The sequence below is a fragment of the Mus musculus genome, chromosome 13 (genome assembly GCF_000001635.26).
Source record: "Mus musculus strain C57BL/6J chromosome 13, GRCm38.p6 C57BL/6J".
In the NCBI taxonomy this organism is placed as follows: domain Eukaryota; kingdom Metazoa; phylum Chordata; class Mammalia; order Rodentia; family Muridae; genus Mus; species Mus musculus.
The window spans coordinates 36,229,827-36,250,885 of NC_000079.6; the positions used below are offsets into that span (position 1 = coordinate 36,229,827).

At 40.7% G+C, this 21,059-nt stretch overlaps 1 protein-coding gene across 11 annotated transcripts in view; it reads left to right on the forward strand.

Moving 5' to 3' along the window:
• The window catches only part of Fars2 (phenylalanine-tRNA synthetase 2 (mitochondrial)), a 420,168-nt gene that overhangs the window by 112,399 nt on the left and 286,710 nt on the right, over window positions 1-21,059 (forward strand). For all 11 annotated transcript variants that reach the window (XR_003950479.1, XM_011244345.3, XM_006516769.4 and 8 more), the window contains 2 exons: window positions 2,296-2,455; window positions 16,537-16,668. Coding sequence is in view for 10 of the 11 variants with exons in the window: in XM_011244345.3 (XP_011242647.1) it covers window positions 2,296-2,455; window positions 16,537-16,668 (292 nt within the window). In the remaining variant the exon portion in view is untranslated. The remainder of the gene's footprint in view (window positions 1-2,295; window positions 2,456-16,536; window positions 16,669-21,059) is intronic.

Genomic DNA, 21,059 nt, shown 5'->3' on the forward strand with positions numbered 1-21,059 from the left:
TACACTGTGAGACCTTGTCTTAATTTAAACAAATAACAACACCAAAAAGGATAGAAGTAGGCATACTGTGATTCTGTGTTCAATACTCACCTCCATAAAACAAACAAACAAACAAACAAATAAACAGTCAGGGATAAAGTATGAAAGACATTCACTTCCTGGAAGTCCTGTAATATTATTCTGAAACCAGTTTACAAAGTCAAGTTCCAGAAGCTTGTCCTAAGTGCAAATTAGATGTGAGACAGAAGGGATTAAAAAGAGATAAGTAATACATGAAATACTATTACAATAATTAAAGATATTCTTGAGATATTAACATTCATTTTTTTCACATGCATGCATATGTGTGTGTACGCATGTGCGTGTGTGAATGTGTTTGTGTGTTCCTTCCTGTCTGTTTGTATTCTGCATGGGCGTGAGTTCTGTCATTTTACTGTGGGAATTCTGGGACTTGAACTTAGGTTGTCACACTCAGTGGTGAACACCTTTCGCAGCTGCACAATGTCACTGAACTTTGCTGTATTTAAAAGTTGTAGAAATGGGACAATTTCTTAAGGAGAGGACATGTGCATTGAACTGATCCTGATGAAGGCAGAGGTGCATTGTGGGGGTTTCTGCCCTTCTCTTTTAGGGCTGTCAGGAGACTAAGGTGGAAAGTGAGCCCTGGGAACTCTCATCTTAAACTGTAAGTTGGCCATAGGCCCATCAATACTCTATTCCTACAGTCTTTGAGGCTGAAAGTGTCCTCAACTTAGGCCATCAGGCTTTCTAGTGATTAGCAACATCCACAGACCTAAAATCACCTAGCACCGATATACACTGTCGGACATTGCTTTTGGTGCTGTGGCAGAACAATACCCAATTTTTCTGCTATTTTAATCCTAAGGCATAGAGTATGAAGTATTTGGAAAAAATTAAAGCATCAAGTACAAAAATGTGTTAATAATAAAAAATGTTGCATTCAAAACAATTATACTTGAGCTTTCAAGCCAAGAGAAGATAGAGAATTTAAGTGTATATGGCTAAGTGTAAAGAGCCAGTTTGAAAAGTCTCAGTATTCCATGTTTCTAGTCATGGTATTTTGGAAAAGATGAACTATAAACTGAAGTGAAAAGATTAGTCGACACTAGGTCTACTGGGGAGAGACACATTGGCAGAGGACAGATAACATTTAGGGCAGTGAAACAATTGTATAAACTGTTAAGTAGTGACTGTGTTTCACTGTACATTGACAAAAACCATAGACCACCTAGCTTCAGTAGTGATCCCAAATGTGAGCACAGCTAAGATACAGTTAGGACTGACTGTTAATATGAGGCCATAAATCACATAAGGTGTGTCCCTTGGTTCAGATATAGTTTGTAGAGGAAGCCTATGTGTGTTATGTAGTAGAGGAACAGTGTGTGTGTGTCTGTGTGTCTGTGTGTTGTGTTGGGGACTGGTAGCATATTGATAGCTCTACCTTCTCACTTTTGTTGCAGACTTAAAACTGTTCTTCAAAATTAGTCTTTATTTTCAAAAAAAAAAAAATCAAAGAACAAAACAAAGCAAAAAACTCATGCAGCTCTGAGGAGCGAAAAGGAACATTCAGTTATGTGTGTGGGAATTAAAACATTTCTTCTCACACGAGTGAGGCAGAATTCAGTCCAGAATGAGACTCTGCATAGTGGGCCTGTCCTCCTTCCCTTCCCTAGTCTGTGGCAACCCTCGGTCTCTGTCTGTCTTGAGCAGTGAGCGAGTGGTTCTCAACCATACTGTTGCTGCAACTCTCTAAGACAGTTCCTCATGCTGTGTTGACCCCAAACCATTTTCATTGCTGCTGTTATGAATCATAATGTAAATCTCTGGCATGCAGGATATCTGATATGTGACCCCTATGAAGGATTCAACCTTCACAGGGACCCACAGGTTGAGAACCGCTGCTTTAGAGCGACCCTGAGTGTCTTGGCCTTTCCATTAGAATTGGATAATGTCTCCTGTAAGGATGACTGTGAATTCAGGCAAGTGTGAAACAGATCATCAAAGATCAGGCATCAGTTTTAATTCCCAGAGTCCCTCTACCCTGGGTAGCTCAGAGCTTGCTTCAGCATTAGTACAAAAGGCCATAAATTTAAATGTGCATATTAACTATAAAATTTCTTTTAAAATGTAACTTAATTTTTTGATATTCATTGTTAAGATATAATTCTTATTCCCACATTGTAATTGAAGTAATAATTATTTTTTAACAGAATTTCTATGCTGTTAAATAGAGACTGTTTTACACTTTTCATTATTCCTTTTGGTTGTTTCCAGTTATTTGCTGGCGTAAAGGATGGAGAAAGCTTGCAGCTCTTTGAAGAAGGTTCTCGCTCTGCTCATAAGCAGGAGACACACACCATGGAGGCTGTGAAGCTTGTGGAGTTCGACCTTAAACAAGTACTGACTAGGCTTGTGACACATCTTTTTGGAGATGGTAGGTACTTAGAAATCTTTGTGTTTCAAGGCTTAATAGTTCAAAAGTTACTGAACATTGTGTAACAGATCACTGCGGCTGGTTGTATGTAAGGTTTCTGTTGTTGATTTGGTTTTGTCTAAGAAATAGGGAACGGGGAGGGAGCCTTTTGGTCTTTCATCTTGCAGTTTTATAGACTGGAATTAGCTAGAGCAGGAACAGTGATGGTGGATTTATTGTCATCAATCTTAAGTGTCTGGTTTTGGCTTGCTTGGTTTTGTTTCTGTATGTTCAGATCCCATGGACAAGATGCTTCACAATATGGAGTATCCCATGGTACAATCATACATTGATGTACTGATCACTATTGCCACTAGGAGAAAAATTAACTGTGCATCCTTAGAGGAAAAATAATACTGTTTAGATTTTAGCTCTCACTTTATATACTTGTCTTCATATCTTTCTCCAAGGGGGTGGGGAAGGGGATACTGTCGGTTCCTCCTGCTGTTGGAGCCACGGTCACCATCCCCAGGTGGACCCCTGTTTTGGTTCCCCTGATGGTCTCATTCCTCCAGACTTCTTCCTTGCATGAAGGAAAGCATGTGTTTAAGATCATTATTGTAATTTAGTGAGGCTCTGCTGCTCTGTGTTAACAAGGTTTATAGGAGTATCTTTACTTACATAGCATCAGATGCATAATTCATACAACATTTAAGACATCACTAAGAAGCCAATATACATTCTTCATATCAGCATATATTATTTTAAATTTGCATATCAACATAAGACATACACGTTTCTGGGCAGTAAGGAATAGTAACAGGAGAATGTGGGAAACTGCATTCATCTATATTTTTGACTTTTTTGGTAAAAGTATGAATTAAAATATGACAAAATGTTGTGATTTGATAAAATTGAATAATGGATGCATGGATGGTTGCTATTTTCTATCTCTGTCTTCAGATTTGAAGCATTTCCTATTAAATAATCTAATGTGAAACAGATTTCAGTTCGAAGTTGTTTATTTCAAAAATCCTCTTATAGCTAGCCTCTTTTTACTTCTGAAAGAAAAGAATTGTGGCCATATTAGCAGTTGTATAATGTACTTAATACTGAGATGTAGGGAGATGGATTATATTGTTCAAATATTTAAGAGACAGGACAGGGAAGAGGGGATCCCAGTGGTAAGGAGAAATCTTCTGCCTCTCCTAGTGCCTCACAGCATGCCAGGCTTTTATCTGCAGGTTTTCCTTTGTCATCTTGTATCCAACATTTTATGTTCCTCCTTATCAGATGTTTTTTTTTTTTTTTTTTTTTTTTTTGCATTCCTCCCATATTTAATCATTATTTTTTCACTTCATCATTGGAATAGATAGCAACAAATCTTATATGTCTCGGTCTCTTCAATTTAAGGACATTCATGGAAGAGTCAGTAAGTCTACAACATGAGAGAACCCTGACTAATAATCTTTTTGCTGAATGGTGAATATTACGCTGCTAATAACGTAACGTAATGCCAATGAAACACCAAGAAGATGGACCTTAGGAGCTTCTCATCTTCCATCTGTTCTATTACAACAAGGAACTTGTCAGGTACCTCTCTCTTGGTGAGGGGAGGACCTTGAGGAGAAATCAGACTCAAAATTACAGAAATTGAAATTGTAGATATGGCCTTGAAGTTGTAAATCAGCTGTAAATCTACTGCCATATCTGCAGGCTGAGTATCTGATTTTATCTGAAGATATCAATTTATGCAATAAGTATAGGTTAAACGTAGGAGCCATGTCTCACTCACTGCGAGATCCCTGGCACCAGAACTATACCTGACACATGGTACAAAGAGAAGATATGTTTATTATTTATTCATTTATTTTTGTGTTGCTAGGAAAATAAATGATAGATAAACGAACCAACCTCCTTGGCACTAGTGCTGAAAAGACTTCCAGTTTGTCTCAGATTGGATGACAGCTTCTAAAATGCAGCTTACAATGTAAGGAATTTCATTAAAGAATAACTGGACTGATACCTATTCTTTCCACATATATATGTATGCTCCCCCAACCCATAACTCACAAAGCAACCAGTGTCTGCTAAGGTGGAACACAAAGAGAGATAAAAGAGAGACAGGGCAATTATATATTAAGATCTGCATTGAAAAAAATGTCTCACTAGCAGAGAAAAAAGATTCATTAGTTGTTTAAAAACAATAGCTGAATAGAAACATTTCAGTGAATTGGAAAAAAATCTGCTTATCAGATGTTTTTACATATTTCTGTAAGCAAATAGTTGCAGTTGCTGTTTGTGAGATTTTATGACCTTAATTTCTGCTATGTTATACACATCACAGTATGGAACAGTCTAGACCTAATTCCTGTCTTCAAGGAGTCAGGCATCTTTATCCTCTCCCAAGGCAACTCTAAGTGTGTCTGAGTACTCAGGAGAGGGGCTGCATTCAGGATGAGGTACCTGTGGAGCACAGCCAGCAGAGGATAAGGGAGAATTAGCAGGGCAGGTACCAGACAACCAAACCGTGGTGTGCAAAGGGAGTGCATGGTAACCAAGTCTGCAGATGTAGGGGCGGAACACTGCAGAAAGGGCTGGGCCTACAACAGGGACAGAAAGCAAAGTGAGGAAGGAATGGGGCCTGCAGTGAGCCCTGTGCCCTCTAAGGAATGTTGAGTGGAATCTGAGATTTCCATGGAGATCACTTCTGTACCTTTTAAACCCTGATGTAGTTATCAGGGTTGTTTGTTTGTTTGTTTGCTTGCTTGCTTGTCTTGGTATCTTAGGCTTCTTATCTAAGCTTTATTTGAAGTAATGTGTGTTTCACAAATGAAATAAAATATATCATGCTGATTATGCCTTATAAACTGAAAATGTTAAATTTAGTGTAAATATGGGGGGGAAAAACCTAAGGAAGAGGTGCAGGATTAAGACATTTTTGTTCCAGACTGATGGCTCAGTACATAAACCTGCCCTGGGTCCCCCCTGACAACCTGAGCTTCATCCCCAGGGCCTACTCAGTGGAAGGACAAAGCTGATTCTGAAAAGTTCTTTTCTCACTTTCCAGGCCTCATGGAGGCGCTTGCTCTCAAATCAGTGAATGGATACCCTGTGCTAGGTTCCATGTTGGCCGATGGTCTTCATGTCTAGGAATCTGAACAAGTCTTGAACTTGCCTTTATAGTGGTGGGGTTCTTTTTTTGTTTTGTTTTTATATTTTCATACCTTTCAAAACCATGCACTGAGGTGAAATATCATTATTAAAAACAACTTCTGCAATTCATTTTTTGGTTTAACTGTGATGCCTGTCTTGACATGGGCCACATACTGATACCTAAAAGTAGGTATTTTCTATTTTGTAACAGCAGTGAAGTAGTGTCGTCTTATCAGGATGTGTTCGTGTGGATTTGGTCTTTTTTTAACTCAGATTTTATAATAGATCAGTGTTGCTGGATTTTTGTTCAGTTTTTTGTTTAGTTTCGTTTTTGAGACAGGATCTCATTGTGTATTTCTTGTTGGCCTGACACTTACTATTTAGGCCATACTAGCCTTTAACTTAGAGATCTTCCTGCCTCTGCCTCTGGAGTCCTGGGATTAAAAACCTGAGCCACTGTGCCTGACAGTATTGCTGTTTTTATACATCTTCAAATTCATTTTTGGTTGTTAGATCTGCTTTATAGAGGTATAGAATGTAATTAGACTAAAAAAAATACTCTGTCTTCTTGGAGAACAGTGTTCATGTAAGCCGAAGTCTGGGGAGAGCTGGGAGATTGTTGGTAAATTGAGTACTGAGTGGCATTGAGACCAGAGGACAGTCAGAGTAATGGCAGCTGTCACAGAGAGAGACTCGGGAGCCAACCTGACATTGAGCACCTACTGAAAGAATTGTTTCGTTCACTCTACCCCACCTGAACTCAAGCACCACATGAAGATCTTGCTGCCAGATGTAGTTCAAGAATTCTGACTTTGAAGCCTAATGTAGAGGTTAGCTGTTTAGAAAGGATAAAAATAAACCATTTCGGCAATCCATGTCTAATAGTTCCTGATTTTGGACAGCTGAGGCAGGAAGATCAAAGCTATCCTGGGCCACATAAGTAAGAACCTCTCTCTCTTCCCTTTCCCTCTCCCCCTCCCTCTCTCCTCCCCTAACTCCCTCCCTCCCTCCCTCTTTGTGTGTATGTGTGTGTAAATGAGACATATTAGTTATTTTAATGTTATGTCTGAGACGGAGACAATGGAATCTATGATAACAATGTCAGACAGACAATCTAATTGAATTAGGCCTTTCTCTTCAGTCTGCCTTCTGCTCTCCATCTCTCTCTTGTTCTGGGCCAGCTTGGCGCAAGACCTCTGTATCATATTCAGTTAATATTTTGTGTACCAAAGGATGCTGAAAAACCCAAACTTCTCTCTTTCCACAGTTACATAATGGGCACAGACATACTTGTCAAGACTCCTTTTATATTTATTTATATGGCCTGGGCTCCTCACTTGTTATTATTAGATTGCTTTGTATTTGAAAAGGAAAATTAAAAATTAGAACACGTCCTGTCCTTGCAGCAGTTTGTTTTTAGTATAGCAGCTTTAGGTTCAGCTTTTCCCCGTCTCCAAATATGGTTTATTATTTTCTGCTAACATTTCAATTGAACCGTATCCTAAGGCTGTTATAAGAGAGGTTTTAGAATTAGAAAGAAATAAAATAGCGCTTTAGACTATTTTTATGCTTGTGGAATTGATTATTGTTTTCCATATTGCTACTGCGTTCTTTATCCTTTGAACCCTGCTTGGTTATCATTTCTTTAATGGTATCTAAGATAGGGATTTAGGATTCCTAGAATTTTAATTTCTTTTTGTATCTTTTGGTGTTTACAGCCTTTTTCCAGAATAGTGTCTGACATGCACTGGTGTTCACACAGTGCTGGCTCTCATGGTGCAGCTTAGAAGAATAAGTTGGGGGAAAGATGGGCTGCGCTGCTCTCATGACAAGGGTCTACTCACAAGAGAACCTCTGTGTTGGTGTTGCTCTTTGAATCACATCCCAAAGGATACCCCTCTTGATATATAAGGAGGCTTAGCCAGCAGGATATCATAGCCTTCGCTGTCAGAAGCCTCCTTGCCTAAGGACATCCCTTCCCATGTCCAGAGCCTGAGTGGCAGGAGTATATCTTCATGGTACTGTTCTGATGGTGATGCCTACCTCTGCAAGTGCAAGACAGACAGCAGGTCCTGTTCTCCTGCTTACTTAATTTCCTCCCTACCAGGTTGCCCTTCCATGGGTGCTGATTTCCCTCAGATAACCTGCTTGCCAGTTAGACCTGTGTAGGGACCAATATATGCTCACTTTCAACCAATGGCTTTGTGTTGCGAACAGTGGCCCAGTCCAGAGTGAGATTATGAGGTAATGGGAATAAAGACAACATGCCTTGAACATTTTGTTTTGTTTCTCTCTATCCATAAATCCCTGTTAGTGTAAATGAATTGAAAGTGATTGAGACTATTAGGTTTGTAAATGTTCTACATTGTTCCTAAAATTGAATTTAGTGTAAAATACTTTAAGCATTTTGTGCTAATGGTCTTTTAAACCTGCTGTTTTCCTGCTGACTACTATGGTCCGATTTGAAGACAGCTGTTTTCTTACTTTTCTGTTGCTGTGATAAAGTAGTTGGACCAAAATCAACTCAAGGAAGCATTGATTTGGCTCGTGGTTTGAGAGGGCTAGATGTCTGTGAAGACAGGGAGGCATAGTGGCAGGACCAGGGAGCTGAGATCACTTTCCAGCTGCATACGGAAATTAGGGAGCAAGAGTAGGAAGGTGTGTGAGGCTATAAACATTCAAAGTCTGCCCTCAGTGAGTAATTTACAGTCTTCAGAAGAACCCTTTAAAGATCCAGTAACTTTCCCAAGCAGTGCTCCAACAAGACACCAAGTATTTGGGCACATGAGTCTATGGCAGTGGATCTCAGCTTAACTAGTGCTGCAAGCTTTTCATACAGGCCCTTATGTTACGGTGACCCCCAACCATAAAAGTCGTTTTGTTGCTACTTCATAACTGTAATTTTGATACTCTTATGAACTGTAAGAGTATCCTGTATATCTGATATACAGGATATTTGATGTGTGACCCCCAAAGGGGTTGTGACCCATAGGTTGAGAACCACTGGTCTGTGCTAATTCATTTCTCATCTCTACCATTAGAGTAGTTCTAGACAGTGAAGTAACATCATTCATTGTTCACTTGAGTGTACTCATTGTAGTTTGACTTTAATCCATAGCTGGATGTATTTTACAATAAAAAATGCCCAATATATTAGCCTTTCTGAGGCTTGGGCTTACTCTGCAGTGGAGATGTGACCTGCCAGCACAGTGCTAACTGAGCACAGGACATCACCATGCAACTCAGTAGCATCCTCATAGTTTCTATCATCTCCTCTCTTTGGGGAATGTAGTTATAAGTACTTCATTATTTGGAATTTCTCCTTCCTCTTCATTTTCATTGTTTATATCCTGTTGCCTTATCTTCAAGTTCCCTTCTTTTCTTCTGAAAGATCAACTTTGTTACTTATCTTGTCCTGTACATTTTTTTTATCATATTCTCGATGTGATGAGAATTTTCTTAATTATCTTCCAAGTATGTGCTTAATATATACAGTCTTTGCTTAAACTTTTGGACATATTGAACATAACTATAACATCTAGTTTAATGTTTTTGTTTTCTAGTTGTGTCATTTGTCATTTCATGATCAGTTGCTATTGATTTTTATCTACCTATATTTTTCTATTTGAATTCCCTGTGATTATTTATGCAACGCCAGCAGTGCTTATTTCACTGTGTTTTAATCACAGTTTTGGGATTAGTCCTAAATACTTTAATCCATTTATGATCTTTATTTTACTCTTTCTTGGGCAGGACTGGGATAGTGTTTAGAATGTGATTGTTTTTCCCCAGTACTGATGCAGGGACTTTCTGAGCCCTATGATAGATAGATAACCAGTGCATTGTGAGTCTTTCCATTTGGCTTCCAGGAACTGGAACCATTCCCATGGGAGCATCATTCCCAGCTATTCTTGGTGAGTCTCAATTTCTGGCTGCAGGTGGCCTATCTGTATCTGTATATGCATGTATATGTATAGGTATATGAAGTCGTTAGCATTCCACGGAGGGTGGTCCTTTGTAGAGTCACAGAGCTTGGTCAGTCTGTCTCTTCCTTCTCCTCTCACTCTTTCCCATGCACTCCAGCCTCCATAGTTGTCCAGACTTCCATCTCTGTCTCTTTAACTCAGGGAGATTGCTGTGCTATTCCTGCTTTCTTCTTTCTTCATGGAATTAAGTCTCTTCTCTCAGAGACAAGTGTTCCTACTTCCCTGGTCCCCTGGGCTTGAATGGTGTTGTTTTCTGCATGTTTGCCCTGCAGTTCATGGGTCCTGTACCTGTGGATCAAACCTTCTATGAGTCAAACTATTCTTTATAAGAAGTTGCTTCTGTACTCTGTATGTATAGATGTTTTCTTCTTGGTATTATTGCTTAAGCAGAATTATTTTCTTCTTCTTGTTATTCTCTAAACAATCCCTTAATGGTGGTTGACATAGTACTTAGGTATTTTCCAGTGTCTGACCTTATCTAATCCTATAGCTCTTCAGAGCCACAGCCCCAGGCTGCATTTGGGTGGTAGTTTTCTTCATCCTTTCTGTACCATCATAGAACTCACCCTGTCGTTGTCTCCAAGGAAGCTTTAGTACTCCTTACCTTGTTCCAAGTGTTAGGTCTGCAGATTCCAGTCTCATAGTGCTTCCCAGCTGTGAGCCTGGAGTCCAACGGAACTTGTTCTATCTGACCTCTCATTGTGTGTCATTTCTCTTCTGTTTCTCACCCTTGGAAGTGTTTCTCTTGTTTCTGAATTTAGCCTATGCCTTCTTTCCCTACCATTTTTGTTATTCTTTTGTTATAGTTAGAACAAGGATCCATCCTACAGTCTTCGCCTTGTAGTGCCCTTTGCGTATGAGCTGAGTTAATGTCATTTATTATTATTTTTTTCTATCTGCTCTAATGGAAGGCAGCATGGGAGGCTATTGTCTAACATACCTAGTGCTAATCTTGGCCTGGAAACTTAACTCCATAGTAGCATGAGCTCCATTTCCTTCACCTGTAAAAGGAGAATAATAATTGTTGTGTTTGGTGGTTCCTAGCCTGAGAGAGTATAGCAGTATATGAGAGAAGACATATCAAATACTTACACAGTCCCTAATATGTACAAACTGGACAACAAATGCCATTTGCCTTTGGGACACAGCTTAGAAGTATGTATTCAAGTCATAGTTTGTAAGGATGTGCAGGACTCTAGGACCTTACTTCCATTGCCTTCAATTAAAACCACCTGTGGAGCCTGCTAGTGGCCAGGCCCTGTGCTGTTCCCTTTGCATGCCTTCCTTAGTAAACTGTCATAAAACTATTGTTTTATGAGTTGAGGTACCAAGATGGTAAGGAATACACACAGTATAGCTAGGATCTGGTAGGTCTGTGGTAGCTCTCAGCAGAGATGGTGCCCATCTGTCATCTTTTTTTTTTTTTAAAATCAGATTTGCATTCAGGAGTGAGTGAATTCTATTTACCCTGCATTGTGGAGGAGCAGTGGGACTTTACCTCAAAGTAGGGTGCAGTTTAATAAACAGCCATGCAGAGTGAGTTGCCTGTCTTAGCACCCTTGACTACATTCTCAGTATTCAAAATGCTGATGGCCATCTGTCTCTTCATGGTGAGTTGGAGAAATGAATCCAACTTAAAGAACCTAGCTCTAATCTAAGGGGATCCTAGGAAGAGAGCACCCAGGGTAATTCCCTTAAACACTGCTTCCCAACACAAAGGGGACCATAGCTGTGGGATCAGCCATGCCATCACCAGTGGTGGCGAGTTACTAGCCTTTAGTTTTCCCTCCTGTTATGTACATTTATTAGCACAAGGTCACTGTGGCCCACACACCACTGGCCCCTGGTGTGTGCTTGGAGAGATCTCCACCAAAGGACTTTATGACATGGTGATTTGCCTTGGCTTTGTTAGGAATGACTTTGTTCCACTTAGCAGTCTGCAGTATTGGACTCCCTAGCAAGTGACTATGTGGACGTGGGGGATGTACGTGGTATACTAAGTAGCTAGAGTGGGGAAATTGGCAGGGTTGTGAGGCCCTGGGTGGGGATGAAGGCTATGCCATGGATGAGGTTTTGTTGCTTTGGAAATGGAATTTACACTCTTATTCCCACAAGGATGCTTCAGAGATTAAATGTGCCTCCTCTTCCTCATAACCTCTAGCAACACATTTGCTAATTCTGGAAGTCATTCTTCCTTTGCTAGGGGAGAGACAAGGGCTGCATGGAGATAGCTAGTGGCTGAGAAGGCAGCAGGAACCGGAGTGTCCTGTGCACACTGGCTGTCTCACGTGCCTCAGGTGGCTCAGGCAGGTGGTCCTTTATTAGCAGCTCCCTAGATCCTCATCTGGGTCCAGAACTCCAGTTTACACCACCGTTAATTCTATTTCTAGGCTTCTGTAAAAAGCATTGAGATAATGTTAGTGTAAAATATTATGTAACATCTGTAGAGGACAACTCGGCAATGTTTATTCGAGTTATAGAAGTACTTATTCTTGGGCCTAGGAGGGTGTTTTCTTATAGCATTGCTTGACTGTCATCTATGCACTAAGCATATATCAGTCAGGGGTGTCTGTGAACAGCAGTACTTTGGAGGAATGAGGGAGGAAATGAGTGAGCACTCTGTCTTCATGCAGAGAGGCCCTAGACATACCCAGGGTCTAGACAGTGTGTGTGAGTGACCTGGTTTGGATTCTGTTTTTATATCTAAGGAAACAAGGAAAGTGGAAATACATATTTGTATTTGCTTACACCTGGCAGTTTAAAAAAAAAAAAATGTTTCCTCTAAGGATTCAGGAGAGCCAAAGAGATGAAGACAGAAATTGTGAGGGAGGCGCCTCACTGCAGGCCTGCTCTGTAGCTGGATTTATCCTGCTAGAGTGTTTTGATTCTGAACTCTGTCAATATATTATGTAACCCCCCTCCCCTCCCCAAAAGATCTTTTTTTATTATTTTTTAAAACAAGAAAGTTGTTAAAATAGAACCCTGCTGATAAGTCTAAAAAGCATGGCCTGCATGCTCCTTATCATACCTCTGGTCAAGGACTGTGGAATTCCTGGGAAGTAGCCAACGAGTTGCCAAGTGCCTTTGCCAGGGAGGCTGAGTTATTTCTCTGGCTACAATGTCATTTTCCAGCATACTGTCAATTTTTAAAGTAGTTTTTCATTACATTTATTTATTTATTTGTCTATATATTTATTTGGAGGTGTATGTGTGTTTCCTAGTGCATATGTATAGGCTAGAGAACAACTTCAAAGAGCATTATCTTCTTCCATTATGGAGGTCTTGAGGATCAAACTCAGGTCGTTGGGCTTGGTGGCCAGTGTCTCTATCTGCTGAGCCATTTTGCCAACCCAGTGCCACTTTTTAAGAACTTACTTCCAAGCAGAGTGCTGGCTCTGTCTTGTTCTCTCCATCTTGCTTCACTCTGGTGGATGCCTGCCACAGGTGTTCAAAAAGCAACCAGAGCCACTGCTTTAATTGCTCTTACTTCTGTATAACTGGTACCTGCTGAGAAAGACCTATTGAAAAACTAATGACATAAATAAACATTAATGGCATATGTGTAGTCAGCTTTAAAAATTATTTACTCCAGTGGAGGGTGGCCTTGGAGGGATTTAGAAAACCCTTGCTATAGGCTCTGGCTTGGGTTGTCTTCACATTTAGATTCTACTGCCTGTGAGAGGGGTTCTCATGACACAGGCCCACTTTAAATATGGTGGGTCTAGGAGCCAGCAGGAGAATCTGTTTCGTCTTTACTCGGGGAAGTTGAATGTGATCATTTATTAAGCATGGGATCTCTTGTGGAGGCGACAGGGATATGGAATGGAAAGACCACTGTACTGATACTCACAGTGTGCCCATCAAAGTGCTAGAAACTCCAGCTTTTCATGGGAGTCAAAGGAAGGTGGAAAGTGCCCCACCCATGCTTGCGTTTTGTCTCTAGTTGGTCTTGCTGAGAATGTAGCAGTTGAGAGGCTGGTATGTGGGTGGCTTGTGGAGTAGCCATTCCTCATTCCTGGTTTCTTGGGCCAGTAGGGTAGGTAATGTCTGTGGCCTTCAGAGGTGAGAAAGAACTGGAGTACTCATGGACTTTTTCCCATTGGCTTATATCACTGGCCAAAAGGAATTTCAGTTCATAGTTCCATAGGTACCTACCTCAAGGGTTCTCTGCACACCACCCCTACTCCTTGAAGTCTGTGTCTACACCTAATTAGAGGAGCTTGGATCCTGAGAACTAGGCCGGCTCCTATGGTGTCTCTCCTCAAGACCTACACATAAGACAACAATAAAATAGTTGTCTAACACAACATTGAGACATGGCAGCTGGACCCACAAGGGTAAATTAACTTATCTTTGAAATTAGGGGCATGAACTCAAGTCTGCATTTATTATGAAATAGTCTGTCTCTGGTTGACCGTGGGCTGAAAGACTACAGGTGTTTTTGGATAACTGCACTTATTTACAGAGGTCTGAAGCTGATTTGAAAATCCCTGTGCTTTATTTATAAATGAAAATTATGATGCCTCTTTGCTTATAGAAAAAAGACCTGGGCATGATTTTTACAGTAGCTATATTATGATATTGTTTAACTTCTTTCAAGCACCTCAGTTTACATGATGCCTATTAAATCTGTGAGTTGGACAAGCTTATCTCAGAATATCTTATTTTTAGTGGTTATTTTTACTTTTGATACTTGACATGTATGATAAACTATAATTTCAGCTAGTTGTTAATATTGGAAGCTTGCTAAGGTACATTTAAAACTGCAGTTAATGTAGGAATTTTGAGGTCATGCACAAAAGCAAAGAAGAAAGCATATTTAGGTGGTACTCCTGAAGCACTCAATAAATGGCTTCACAAATCATCTTGAAAGCACGTGCCAAATCCACGAAGAAAATATGCTTTGGTGTTAATATCTTAGGCTTTCTATAAACGATTCCATTAGCAGTGGTTTAAAAATAACCACTGTTCATATGTCAAAGCAACAAGTTTAAATTGTTTAAATATATAAGAGAATATGGCATTTTTACCAATATTATACATTAACTAATTATCATTACAACATTATAATCACTGCTTAGGTTTGAAATCAATTCACAGCCTGCTCAAAAGTATATTGAGTGCTGAGAGGATGGAAGGAGTCACTAGCACTGTTAGGGTTCAAGTCAGATAGTGTTGAGCAAGAAAATTGAGTGCCTTAAATTTACTGGGGGTTGGAGGCTGCTTTCTGTGGAGTTGGACCATTCCAGGGATGCACAGGAACTCTGATGACTTGTGTATCTTAAATGTTCCTGATAAAGTCATCAAGCCACTAGGTGATTGCCCATCTGTTCTCTACTTTAAGGTCACCTCTGCTGTCTTGGGGTTTTATTGCTGTCGAGAGATAGCATGACCAAGGCAACTCTTATAAGGACAACATTTACTTGGGGCTGGCTTACAGTTTTAGAGGTTCATTCCATTATCATCATGGTTGGACGCATGGAAGCATCTAAGCAGGCATATATGGTGCTGGAGGAGCCAAGAGTTCTACATCTTGATCTTAAGGCTGTAGGAGACTTGTCTTCTACAAGTAGCTAGGAGGAGGGTCTCATTTGCACTGAGCATAGGAGGAGACCTCAAAGTCTGCCTACACAGTGACACGCTTATGCCAACAAGGCCACACTTCCTAAATAGTGCCACTTTCCATGGGCTCAGTATATTCAGTCCACTGCATCTGTCTGTCTTGGCCATCATTGTTTTGAGTTCATTAACTTTTTTCCTTGCTAAAGAATGAGCTCATTGCTCAAAAGAATTATATTTCTGATGGCTTATTGAAGATCAATTTTGACATTTTGTAGGTATTGCTTTTTCTTTGTTGATTTTTAAATGTATTTGCCATTTACTGGAGAAAAATATTTGATATTTTTAAATATTTTGCTTAAATTTAAAAGACTTTTTATTAACATGATAGCTCTTAACAGTTCATAAAACTATCAAAATGAAATTCTAAGAGAGTGAAAGTTGGTCCCATCTTTGTCAGCTAGACATTGTGGTTTGTGAAAACATAGGGGATCTTTGAAGTCAAAGGTTTGATGCTTTGCAGATGTTAGCCAGAGAACATTTTTGCAGTAACTAGTCCAGCATCAGGAATAGGGAGCCAGTGGGAATCGGTCCACTGGGCCAGAACGGATTTGAGGAAGGTGTAAACTTCGTATCTTGAATCTACTTGCCTATAGATTAGAAGGACAATATTATGCTAGACAAAGCTTGGGATTGGAAGGCATGCTGTAAAGAGCATTTGTGAGTTTAACAGCCCAGCATGGGTCTGTGTCCTCTGGACTTAGTAAGGACATTTAGCTGGTGTCAGCATGATAGATTTCAAGTCAACAATTTCAACCTCTACCCATAAAGGTGAAGCTCCTGCACAGGTAAATAGCATACCATCATTAGGTCTTTGCAGTAGAATTCATCATTGATGGGGGGCTGGATAGATGCCTCAATGGTTAAGACCACTCACTGCTCTTCAGAGAGCCTGAGGGTCAATTCTCACCAACCACATGGTGGCTCACAACCACCTGTAATGGGATCTGATGCCCTCTTCTGGTGTGTCTCAAGACAGCTACAGTGTACTCTCATATTTCATCATTGATATGTAGATTTGGAGAGCAGTCCAGTGAAAGTATAGTTTCTTTAATTCTATCCTGCCACTGTGACTTACAGAAACCACCAGAATTACCCACTTTTTCATGGTGTTGGATTAATTTGCTTTTAGAGGGTCCTGAAAATGACATAAGATTCTTTTGTTTTTAATAAGATACATCCAGTTTCTCCAAAGTTTTTAGATTTATTGTCTTGCCCCAACTTATCGCCAATTATCTTGTTTGCTGTTTGTTTCATTCGGAATGTTGTAGCTGATGTCATTAGCTGTGGTTTAAATGAGGATGTCTTATGGCTTGGTATGCCTTTCCTTGTCCTCTGCAGGGCTGGAGGTTCGGTGGGTGGATTGCTACTTCCCCTTCACCCACCCTTCCTTCGAGATGGAGATCAACTTCCGTGGAGAATGGCTTGAAGTCCTTGGCTGCGGTGTGATGGAGCAGCAGCTTGTCAATTCAGGTAAGAAAGAATTCCACTCTGCACTTACAGGTTTCCTAGAGGACCCCTGTATGCTCATGTGACTCCATTTTCATAGTCACCTACAATTATGCCACCAGGGGCAGCATCACCAGCCTTTCTGCGAATTCCCATGAGACCCATTTCTAATGAAGTGCTTGTCATTGCTCATTTTGCAAATGAGTCTTATCTTTGGAGATCTCTCTTACCAGCTCTTGACAGCTAGATTTGGATCACAGGAGTTTCTTTTCCTTGAGAGTGGAGGTGGGGGTGGGTGCTGGTTTTGTAACTGCCCCAAAGGCATTTAGATATGTGTCACAGGAGTGCAGTTTATCTTCACAGCTATTCAAGAATAAAGCTAATATATAATCCTCTTTTGTTCTTATTGCATTCAGTTCAATAGCCAGAATTCAGGAGAGATTTTATAACTATAGTACAGCCCCCAAATAAAACCACACATGCTCATGTTGCCTAGTTGCTACCCAATGTCAGCAAAATTATTGCCATCAAGTGAGGCAATGTGGAATGACATGGTAACTGATTAATCTCTAACAAAATTTGAGAAAGCTCTCTGCAGTTCTTCTTTGGGAGACCATTGCCTAATACAGATCACACCATTTAGACTTGCTGTGTGTTTTTAAAATATCACTCTCTGAATTTAATTATAAAAACTTTTTTTTTTGAGGGCTAGGGATGCTTACATGCATAAAGCTCTGGATTTGATCCCCTGGACATGGCGTTATATTTCCTATAGTCTGTGATCCAATCACTCAGCAGCTAGAGGCTGAAGGACCAGAAATTCAAAGATATCCACAGCTATGTAGTGAGCTCAAGACCAGTGTATGATACTTGAAGCAGTCTCAAACCCACCAAATAACTATGCATACATATGTAGGTATATACTGTGTGGCCTGAGTTTCTTAGTGCAAGGTGAGAGATTAGGCAGAGAAGCACCAAGTAGTGAGGGGCTGATGTGGACCGTTGCCTCTTCGTGTCCCCCACTCTCTGCAGTTGGACTCTTGGAAAGGGGCATTTACAGGGTGGTCTTAGAAGGCAGTTTAGCTTGGATAGGATGCAGACTTCTGCCTCAGGGTAGACAGGAGGGAATCATTCTTGGTGACTAATACATTTTGAGAAGATTATGGTTAAAGGCATGTGGCACCAGGTCAGGATGAGGTGAGACAGAAGACAGAAGGAGGCATGAATGTTGCAACTGTCCTTGGGTAAGAGGCTGAATGCATGGCCCCTCTTCTAAATCTTGAGTCCTGCTTTGCCTATTATTATTATTTATTTATTTTTAGTTTTTGGTTTTTTGAGACAGGGTTTCTCTCTGTAGCCCTGGCTGTCCTAGAACTCACATTGTAGACCAGGCTGGCCTCGAACTCAGAAATCCGCCTGCCTCTGCCTCCTGAGTGCTGGGATTAAAGGCGTGCGCCACCACGCCCGGCTTTGCCTATTATTTATTCACTAAAATGATCAATTTAGAACAAGAAAAATAGTTCATTCCCAAGATGCCATATGTATGGAGGCAGGAGCCTGGATCTCTAATATGCCTTTGTGAGAACACTGTTATAGAGTATTTATTTATGTGATCAAGAAGTGGATAGTTGAGAAAAGAAAAGTGGATTGAAAGCATGGAAGGGTAGAGGGCACTATGTGCTGCCCATGAATGGGTGTACTCATGACTATTTAAAGGGTTTGTATCAAACAACCCTGAGATTCCACCTCACACCAGTCAGAATGGCTAAGATCAAAAATTCAGGTGACAGCAGATGCTGGCGTGGATGTGGAGAAAGAGGAACACTCCTCCATTGTTGGTGGGATTGCAGGCTTGTACAACCACTCTGGAAATCAGTCTGGCGGTTCCTCAGAAAATTGGACATAGTACTACCGGAGGATCCAGCAATACCTCTCCTGGGCATATATCCAGAAGATGCCCCAACTGGTAAGAAGGACACATGCTCCACTATCTTCATAGCAGCCTTATTTATAATAGCCAGAAGCTGGAAAGAACCCAGATGCCCCTCAACAGAGGAATGGATACAGAAAATGTGGTACATCTACACAATGGAGTACTACTCAGCTATTAAAAAGAATGAATTTATGAAATTCCTAGCCAAATGGGTGGACCTGGAGGGCATCATCCTGAGTGAGGTAACACATTCACAAAGGAACTCACACAATATGTACTCACTGATAAGTGGATATTAGCCCCAAACCTAGGATTCCCAAGATATAAGATACAATTTGCTAAACACATGAAACTCAAGAAGAATGAAGACTGAAGTGTGGACACTATGCCCCTCCTTAGAATTGGGAACAAAACACCCATGGAAGGAGTTACAGAGACAGTTTGGAGCTGAGATGAAAGGATGGACCATGTAGAGACTGCCATATCCAGGGATCCACCCCATAATCATCATCCAAATGCTGACACCATTGCATACACTAGCAAGATTTTATCGAAAGGACCCAGATGTAGCTGTCTCTTGTGAGACTATGCCGGGGCCTAGCAAACACAGAAGTGGATGCTCACAGTCAGCTAATGGATGGATCACAGGGCTCCCAATGGAGGAGCTAGAGAAAGAACCCAAGGAGCTAAAGGGATCTGCAACCCTATAGGTGGAACAACATTATGAACTAACCAGTACCCCAGAGCTCTTGACTCTAGCTGCATATGTATCAAAAGATGGCCTAGTCGGCCATCACCGGAAAGAGAGGCCCATTGGACACGCAAACTTTATATGCCCCAGTACAGGGGAACGCCAGGGCCAAAAAGGGGGAGTGGGTGGGTAGGGGAGTGGGGGTGGGTGGGTATGGGGGACTTTTGGTATAGCATTGGAAATATAAATGAGCTAAATACCTAATAAAAAATGGAAAAAAAAATAAAGGGTTTGTATCAGGAAATGATGGTGCCTCATTTTTCTGAAGGTAGAGTTTTGGGTTTTTAAATCGAAGATCATTCATTAGACAACTATGCAGATCTGAATAAGGGCTTGATGATTTCAACCCATTTGAAGTAGCTCAAAGTTTTCCAATTCCTGGAAAGCTACTTAAGCAGTTGGCACATCTCAGGCTCATGGCCACATTGTTCCATGTAGATATGTGGCCTCAAAAACTGATGATCACACAAATGACTTGAAGTTGGAGAGCCCAAGATCTGTCCAGGTTTCCCCTGGCTTTCCTTGAGGGCCCCTCAATCTGCAGGGCTCTGCACACAGACAAATGCCTCATAGACAGCTTTCCCCTGTATGACCTAGGGATGAAGGGTGGAAATTAGAGCTTGAGAGTAAATCATAGTCCTCTGTTGACCTTGGGTGTTTAGAAACTCAGGCTGATCTTCAACAGACGAGAACACTTTGCCCATGTCCTGTGATCCTTGATTTTCTTGTAGCTGAAGTGGACACAAGGATGCGCTACGTGAAATCTCTATATCAGAAGTAGTTGAGGTACTGAATGAAAAGTGTTTAGGGAAAAGTTTAACACATAATCACAGTGGAGTAGAGATAAACTGCCCATGTTGTAACATCCAGAATTTTGCTAATGCTTAGAGCCATTTATCAACAATCAAGTTGCTGCAAAGTTGTATGCATGACATTTAAGCATCTTAGGGAGAGGAAAACTAAAGTAATGGGAAAAAAATAGTTGATATTATAAAAGGGCACCGGTGTAGGACTTGCTGCTTGTACTTGAAGTTAGTGTCTAAGAACACAGAAAAGTTTGTCATACTAACTTCTCCTGATGATTTAGCTCCCTCCACCCCAACCCTACCTCTGGTGATTTTAGGACAATATCGTGTCATGTCTCAATACTTAAGTTTCCCACTGGGATGACTCGGAATGCTTGTGTATTTTCATATGCAATATGGTAGAAAACATCTAAAGTTATTACCATGATGTCACAGGCTGTGATTGTACCTGGAGGAAATTTATCATTCATTGAGCCTTTGTGAGGTTTAGATTATGCAAGGCAGAGAGGAGGTCTGTGGTGTAAAATAACTTTAAACATAGACTATTTTTCTATTATGGATAATCATAGTGGTCAGCTTGACCACATCTAGAATCAACCAAAACCTTAGCAGTTGAGAGATTTCCTTGATTGGATCATTTGAGGTAGGATGACCCACCCCAAATCTAGGCCACAAGTGCTGGTCTCAGCCCATATAAAAGGACATAAAAATGGAAGCTGTCTAATTTTGCCTGCTTACCCCCACTCTCATTGCTAAGTTCATCTGTGCTATTGCTGAGGCATTCCTTCACTGGGATTTGAGCCTACTTCTGTATTCCCATGTAGACTGAGACATCCTCCCTCATGGAATGAACAACTACTGGATTCTTAGCCTTTCTATCAGGAGATAGTGATTGTTGGACAGGCCAGACATGAATCTATAAGCT